The sequence below is a fragment of the Micropterus salmoides genome, unplaced genomic scaffold (genome assembly GCF_014851395.1).
Source record: "Micropterus salmoides isolate LMB-PRFRI ecotype aquatic unplaced genomic scaffold, ASM1485139v1 Ms_hic_scaffold_10, whole genome shotgun sequence".
NCBI classification, from domain to species: Eukaryota; Metazoa; Chordata; class Actinopteri; order Centrarchiformes; family Centrarchidae; genus Micropterus; species Micropterus salmoides.
In genome coordinates this window covers 36,268,713-36,277,225 of record NW_024040041.1, presented here as the reverse complement: position 1 = coordinate 36,277,225, position 8,513 = coordinate 36,268,713, and the positions used below count along the sequence as shown (strand labels likewise).

General features: G+C 49.5%; 1 protein-coding gene across 6 annotated transcripts in view; it reads right to left on the bottom strand.

Annotated features, from left to right (window-relative positions):
• The window catches only part of LOC119895977 (globoside alpha-1,3-N-acetylgalactosaminyltransferase 1-like), a 13,973-nt gene extending 6,275 nt beyond the window's left edge, over nucleotides 1-7,698 (bottom strand). For 3 of the 6 annotated variants that reach the window (XM_038709425.1, XM_038709432.1, XM_038709448.1), the window contains exons 1-5: nucleotides 7,193-7,697; nucleotides 6,979-7,041; nucleotides 6,614-6,753; nucleotides 2,841-2,873; nucleotides 2,657-2,698 (exon numbers count right to left, since the gene is read on the bottom strand). In XM_038709425.1, the coding sequence (XP_038565353.1) occupies nucleotides 2,657-2,698; nucleotides 2,841-2,873; nucleotides 6,614-6,684 (146 nt within the window). In that variant the 5' untranslated portion in view covers nucleotides 6,685-6,753; nucleotides 6,979-7,041; nucleotides 7,193-7,697. Of the gene's footprint in view, nucleotides 1-2,656; nucleotides 2,699-2,840; nucleotides 2,874-6,613; nucleotides 6,754-6,978; nucleotides 7,042-7,192 lie in introns of all 6 variants that reach the window. The other 3 variants (XM_038709439.1, XM_038709464.1, XM_038709457.1) reach the window with 3 other exon arrangements.
• Nucleotides 7,699-8,513: the final 815 nt, after the last annotated feature.

Below are 8,513 nucleotides of genomic sequence, written 5' to 3'. Positions count from 1 at the left end.
ACACAGACAGACACAGACACACAGACACACAGACAGACACACACAGACACAAACACACAGACACAGACAGACACAGACACAGACAGACACAGACACACAGACACACAGACACAGACAGACACAGACACAGACAGACACAGACAGACACAGACAGACACAGACAGACACAGACACAGACAGACAGACACAGACAGACAGACACAGACACACAGACACAGACAGACACAGACACACAGACAGACACAAACACACAGACACAGACAGACACAGACACACAGACAGACACAGACACACAGACACACAGACACAGACAGACACAGACACAGACACACAGACAGACACAGACAGACACAGAGACACAGACAGACACAGAGACACAGACACACAGACAGACACACACACACAGACAGACACACACACACACACACACACACACACAGACAGACACAGACACACAGACAGACACAGACAGACACAGACACACAGACACACACACACACACACACACACACACAGACACACACACACACACAGACACAGACACACAGACAGACACAGACACACAGACAGACACAGACACAGACACACAGACACACAGACAGACACACACACAGACACAGACACACAGACAGACACAGACACACAGACAGACACACACAGACACAGACACACAGACACAGACAGACACAGACACACAGACACAGACACACACACACAGACACACACCTTTTAGGGGCGTAACGGGAATTTCATGAGAACATCTTTAAAACGCTGCCATGTAACTGATCTCACTAGGGGCCTCCAGCCTCTCCGGTACGGGGTCAGTGGAAGGTAAATGTGTGCGATGCTTTAACATATATGTCCAGAGGAGTCAGGACTTTAAGGAGTTCATCACATGTACCTTGGACATGAGTGTCTTTCTATAGATCCAGATTGAGTGTCCCCTAGGGAACACTGAAAGACACCATATAAAGCTGCATGAGCTGTGACACTGCAGCTCACTCGGATGATACTCTCTGATGTGTATGTGTCCCCGTGAGCTCCTTCAGATACCAGCTGACTCCGTGTCTTCAGCCCACATAGACCAAGACAGCTGCTCACCGCGCAGGGAGGCTTTCAGCCCGGATCCAGCTCCCTGAACACACAGCGGGGCGAGGGAGGCCCGGGATAGAGAGGGGCAAGACCACAGTCCAGGAAGATACCGGGAAGAAGAAACCCGAGGAGGAGCAGGAGCCTTCACTGACTGACTGGAGACGGCTCAGCGACCACACAACCAGCAGAAGAACAAAGCAGTGATAGAAGGAGCGAACCCGAGACACCAGGAAGGAGGAACGAGGAACTCCAAAAGTACCAAGACAGAGGAGGAGAGAAGAAGTGCAGACTGGGAGAGTCCAGCAGGGTCCCGGTCCAACATCTAAGTGCAGTCCTAGGAACGGCTACCGAACCCTGAGACTTCCTGTGGTAGGGGACCCGAGCCTGAGGAGGACCCATATAAAATAAAGGTGTGGAGCGTCTGTGTTGTTGTAGTTCCCCTCAGCCGCCACCAGGGTCGCAGCTGCTGCTTCTCTCAGACATGCTTTAACATGATTTAATTTAATTTCTGCCAGATGTTACGATTCGATTTGCGTTGTTTAAAAATTAAGTTCAGCTAAAGTTCAATATTCACTGCCGCTCTGTTTCTGCAGAGGAACCGGGCAGGAAGTCGGACACAGAACGGCAGAGAGATTCTGGTCGATTTTCAAAATAAAACGGCCTGTGCAGACTGCAGATGGTGTATCAACAATAAACACAGTTAAACAGAGAAAAGACAGAACTGCGTAGCTACTTAACTGTGGCAGAAGCACAGAAATCAAGGACAACTGAACAAGTCAGCAAAATAAGACGGGCGAAACGTTCTTATTCTGAAAAGCTCCATGCAGGATCTGTAGTTCACAGAATGACAAAGTCACAGCAGGTTGTTGTCTTTAACGTCACTCGCACACAGCTCCTGAATCTGCTGTTGGCGGGTATCTGTTTTCAGGGGCGAGGGCCGGTGTGGCGTGGACAGACAGCGTCCTTATACAGTCATGTAATCACAGACGAACGCCACTCTTTGCTCGAGCGTTCCCACAGGTCAGCTGATAAACCAGCACCGCTCGTCCCAGACCGGGGCCAGCCCTGATCTGAGGTCTCAGACCAGAGCTGGACAGGCCTCCTCAGCCCTCGGTAATCCTCCTCCACCCTCTGAACACACATGTGGTGACGAACACCACCTACAGACCAGGACCTGAACCCTGTCCTTCCTTTCGTTACCTTTTGTGTCTGAAACCTTTATTTCTATTAAAGGTGTGTTTGTTTTTTTACACCTGAGGATTAAATTTCTTTCAACATCCGGATTCTGTGCAGAACAAAGACGCTGAACCTTCTCTGGTCTACGTGTACTGCTGCTGTGTATTACTGGGATTAGTCAGTGTACTATCTGCAGTAAAAATACCTCAGTGTGAAGCAGGGTGTGTAGTTGCAATCACAAAACAAATGAAGCTGATGTTTTGTTAGCGTGGGCTTTCAGGCTGAACAGGTTTGAGAACCAGCTGCCACAATAACACAGTACACAATACATCTCAGGCCAGATAAGCCTGTCAGTCCACACCCAGGGCAAACACATGGTGTTACTTACCTGCCGTCAGCGGGCCTCACTTCCTGCCCGAAGATCCCGTCTCTGCAACGCACAAACACACTGTGAGCACTGCGGCTGCAGCCATTGGTCCATTAATCAGCAACCATTTTCATCTCCATGACGACAGTCTGGTTAAAATCCAGGAGCTCATAAAGAGTTTGTGACGGCGGGTTCAGTGAGTTACCTGTAGTGCCGCCAGATGTAGCTGTACAGCACCCTGTGGATCCAAACACAAACAACCAATCATTAATGACCAGCACCAGCTGACCAGAGCTGACCTCACAGCAACGCGCGCTGCTGCTGCCGGGGGGCGGGCCTGACCTCACACTTCCTGTCTGACCAGCGATTCACACGTGATTCACAAGACAAAGAAGAAGAAGACAACGAAAAAGACGCAGATGAAAAAGACGACGATGACAAAGAAGAAGAAGACGACGAAGACGACGAAGACAAAGAAGAAAACAAAGACGAAGAAGACGACGATGAAAAAGACGACGATGACAAAGAAGAAGAAGACGACGAAGACAAAGAAGACGACGAAGACAAAGAAGACAAAGAAGAAAACAAAGACGAAGAAGACGACGATGAAAAAGACGACGAAGACAAAGAAGACAAAGAAGAAAACAACGACGAAGAAGACGACGATGAAAAAGACGACGAAGACAACGAAGACAACGAAGACAAAGAAGACAAAGAAGAAAAAGAAGAAAACAAAGACGAAGAAGACTGGCGCGCTGCGTATCGACACCCCTCGGGTGTGATCAGGTAAAACCTGTCCCCCTTCCATAGTAGAGGTTACCTGGACAGCACACGTCTGTCCACAGGGAGACACCTGGACAACATGCTCCGGCTGGCCCAAAACCAGCTCAAAGAGGACTCTGCCGTCACTACAGGAAGAAAAGCGTCCGGACAGTCGAGTCCGAGTACAGCGATCACCTGACCTTCCCAGCTAACATGAAACCACACCTGCACCACAGACTCTGTAACCGACCCAGGAAAGACCCGACCCGGGTATCGTCCAAAACCAGTACCCTTAAAGAGACACCGATACCGACGGAGTACTTCATTCGATACGTTGTGTGAAACGCCACCTGTATTTTGTTGCCGGTGATGTTTCTCTTCTGGATAAAGACATTGTGACCCTGATCAGGCCGTCCTCACAGGTCGTCGGGAAAGACAGCAGCGGGGACGGTTTCTGGACTTGAATGAGGAGTGAAATACTTTAGTGACCAAATAAGTTGTGGGAAACAAATTTAGGTACATTTTTGGATACGTTTGCTGAAAGTAAACAAAGGAAAATTATTTAGTTAACCTTCGATCAAAAACTGAAGGGACGGGTCTTTTTTACTTTAACCCTAGCTGTCCCGTTTATCCGCCTGTGGTGCAGCCAGCCGAGCCAGAGACACGTCCTCCCCTCGCCGTCTCAGTTTGCGTGTTTGGCTACAGGAAAAAGATGCAAACAAATAATCTGTTGCCGCGATCCGGTTACAGAAAGTATCGAATGACGTACGGGTTTGACTGGAGGCGTTTAGAAGCTGGATACCTGATGCGATGCCTGTCCCCAGTGATCTCAAGCATCCGGGACAAACCAGCACAGGTGCTTCTTCACACCTGAGACGCCTGCTTCACACCCAGATACCTGATCTGTCCCCCCCGAGGCCCGCTCGCTACAGTGCGCAGTATATCCCGGGAGACAGACAGTGAGTAAAGACAGACGGACAGTGAGCAAAGAGAGACGGACAGTGAGCAAAGACAGACGGACAGTGAGTAAAGAGAGACAGAGAGACAGTGAGTAAAGTGAGCAAAGAGAGACGGACAGTGAGCAAAAAGAGACAGACAGTGAGCAAAGAGAGACAGACAGGCAGTGAGCAAAGAGAGACGCACAGTGAGCAAAGAGAGACAGACAGTGAGCAAAGAGAGACAGACAGGCAGTGAGCAAAGAGAGACGCACAGTGAGCAAAGAGAGACAGACAGACAGTGAGCAAAGAGAGACAGACAGACAGTGAGCAAAGAGAGACGGACAGTGAGTAAAGAGAGACGGACAGTGAGCAAAGAGAGACGGACAGTGAGCAAAGAGAGACGGACAGTGAGCAAAGAGAGACAGACAGACTGTGAGCAAAGAGAGACAGACAGACAGTGAGTAAAGAGAGACGCACAGTGAGCAAAGAGAGACAGACAGACTGTGAGCAAAGAGAGACAGACAGACAGTGAGTAAAGAGAGACGGACAGTGAGTAAAGAGAGACGGACAGTGAGCAAAGAGAGACGGACAGTGAGCAAAGAGAGACGGACAGTGAGTAAAGAGAGACGGACAGTGAGTAAAGAGAGACGGACAGTGAGTAAAGTGAGTAAAGAGAGACAGACAGTGAGTAAAGAGAGACGGACAGTGAGTAAAGAGAGACGGACAGTGAGCAAAGAGAGACAGACAGTGAGCAAAGAGAGACGGACAGTGAGCAAAGAGAGACGGACAGTGAGTAAAGAGAGACGGACAGTGAGCAAAGAGAGACAGACAGTGAGTAAAGAGAGACAGACAGTGAGCAAAGAGAGACAGACAGTGAGCAAAGAGAGACAGACAGTGAGCAAAGAGAGACAGACAGACAGTGAGTAAAGAGAGACGGACAGTGAGCAAAGAGAGACAGACGGACAGTGAGCAAAGAGAGACGCACAGTGAGCAAAGAGAGATGGACAGTGAGCAAAGAGAGATGGACAGTGAGCAAAGAGAGACGGACAGTGAGCAAAGAGAGACGCACAGTGAGCAAAGAGAGACAGACAGTGAGTAAAGAGAGACGCACAGTGAGCAAAGAGAGACGCACAGTGAGCAAAGAGAGACGCACAGTGAGCAAAGAGAGACAGACAGACAGTGAGCAAAGAGAGACAGACAGTGAGCAAAGAGAGACGCACAGTGAGCAAAGAGAGACAGACACACAGTGAGCAAAGAGAGACAGACAGTGAGCAAAGAGAGACAGACAGACAGTGAGCAAAGAGAGACAGACAGTGAGCAAAGAGAGACAGACAGACAGTGAGCAAAGAGAGACAGACAGTGAGCAAAGAGAGACAGACAGACAGTGAGCAAAGAGAGACAGACAGACAGTGAGCAAAGAGAGACAGACAGTGAGCAAAGAGAGACAGACAGACAGTGAGCAAAGAGAGACAGACAGTGAGCAAAGAGAGATGCACAGTGAGCAAAGAGAGACGCACAGTGAGTAAAGAGAGACGGACAGTGAGCAAAGAGAGACAGACAGTGAGCAAAGAGAGACGCACAGTGAGTAAAGAGAGACGGACAGTGAGCAAAGAGAGACAGACAGTGAGCAAAGAGAGACGCACAGTGAGTAAAGAGAGACGGACAGTGAGTAAAGACAGACAGACAGTGAGCAAAGAGAGACGCACAGTGAGTAAAGAGAGACGGACAGTGAGCAAAGAGAGACAGACAGTGAGCAAAGAGAGACGCACAGTGAGTAAAGAGAGACGGACAGTGAGCAAAGAGAGACAGACAGTGAGCAAAGAGAGACAGACAGTGAGCAAAGAGAGACAGACAGTGAGCAAAGACAGACAGACAGTGAGTAAAGACAGACAGACAGTGAGCAAAGAGAGACGGACACCCCAGCAGCAGTAGTACTTGCAGTATTAGTACTCACCCCAGCAGCAGTAGTACTTGCAGTATTAGTACTCACCCCAGCAGCAGTAGTATTTGCAGTATTACTACTCACCCCAGCAGCAGTAGTATTTGCAGTATTACTACTCACCCCAGCAGCAGTAGTATTTGCAGTATTACTACTCACCCCAGCAGCAGTAGTATTTGCAGTATTAGTACTCACCCCAGCAGCAGTAGTATTTGCAGTATTAGTACTCACCCAAGCAGCAGTAGTATTTGCAGTATTACTACTCACCCCAGCAGCAGTAGTATTTGCAGTATTAGTACTCACCCCAGCAGCAGTAGTATTTGCAGTATTAGTACTCACCCCAGCAGCAGGAGTACCAGCAGGATCACAGCCACAGTTCTGCCCGTTAACAGATGCATTTTGAAGGACATTCTTGATCCTCAGGATGAGAATCCTAAAGCCAGATCCTGAGACCAGATCCAGAGATCAGACCGGTTTAGCTGGGAAGTAAAGGGGGGGGGGGGGGGGGTAAATTACTGTAATACTCTTTCCACATGTTTGTAATCAATACTTTAGAAAACTTCAGTCTTCCTAGTGAAGCCCGATCCAGGTCTGGACCAGGTGCCCCCTCCGTGTTAGTCTTATCTCTAACGACTTCAACTTCTGTCACATAAACAAAGTACAAGTATGACGTCTCATCAAATGGAAATACTCGAGTAAAGTACCTTGAACGTGTACTGAGTTACTGTCCAGATGTTACAGTTCCATCCGGGTCTCTGTTCTCAAACCTGGAAGATAGGATCGATAACCAGAAGCATCAGTAACGGATCAACGGGGGTCCAGCTGGGGGCCTCGCCCGCCCTGCCGGTCCAGGATCAGAGCCCGGAGGCTCCTGCACCAGACTTCATAGAGAAAGCTGTGTGTTTTACTGCAGCTCACCTGCAGCTCCAGGTGTCCTCCGTCAGCTGCTGCTCGAGCGCCTGAAAGGCGCACCGAGCCTATTTCCGCGTTCCGCCCGAGCCCCGAACGGACCCCGACTGTCCGTTACCCAGTGAAGACCACGAGACAACCGGGAACAGGTCTGGAGACGGTTCCGCCAGAGAACCAGAACCAGTTAAGCCTCAGAAACTCGCAGGTCCGAAGGCCGAATGCGCAGTCCTCTGAACCAGGAAATGCCGCTGGTGCGCAGAGCTACTCTCCCCTGATAAGACGCCTGCCAGGCCGCGGGAGCGCGCATGGAGTGAGTGGTGGAGGCGGACCTTCGAGTTCTCAAAGTCGAGGTAGAGACGGAAAAGAGTAGAGGTTCTGCAGAGACTCTGTTCCTCTGCAGGCCACCGAACTCCGCCAATTAACTGAGTTAAAGGGCTGAACCATCACCGCCGCCTGAGCAGGTTTCACTTTCGATCTCTCGGTCATGTAACTGCTGGATCCAGACCAGGCGGGAAGCTTCGGGTCAGAGACCTGAGGCGAACGCGGAAGTCCCTTAAATCTGCATTCTATTGAACGGCCAGCAGGGGGCGACTCTTTAGCTGCAGAAAGAAGTCCGTCTCCATTAGAAATGATGGTAAACTGAGGCTGAGCTGATTCATTCCCTTAGGAAACACTTTCCTGGTGACTTCATGGTCTCAGTCGTGTTTATCGGCCAAACTCGAGGCTTCAAAACGGCGCTCCACAAACCAACAGGTGACTACGCCCACGTCTTTTATACAGTCTATGTTCCAGACCCGGATCCAGATCCGCTGGAACCTTCTGAGATGACGCTGCATTAGAATCATTTAATTATTATTTTAAATTTAAACACTTTCATCCACACAAAGCCGCTACACTGCTGCCAGAAGCGGAACCAGAACCAGAACCAGAACCTGAAGGTAAAGACCGTGTAATTATAACAGTACAATAAAAGTAATGGACTTGATCAACACATTAATATGTAGAGGCAGTTCAGCATCCTGTCCGTGTGAAGCTGAACGTCATTTCACATATGAAACAAAAAGTCTCCCTCCCCAACACATTCTCACTCCTGACTGGTCACATATTGGCCCCCCAAACCTCTGATCCAGGTCCCTGATTAGCTGCTGGACATAAACACACAGATAACAATATAGTAATATGGAACCACGGTCTGATCCACGTTCTGACCCACGTTCTGATCCATGGTCTGATCCACGGTCTGATCCACGTTCTGATCCACCTTCTGACCCACGTTCGGATCCACGGCCTGATCCACGTTCTGATCCACGTTCTGACCCACGTTCTGATC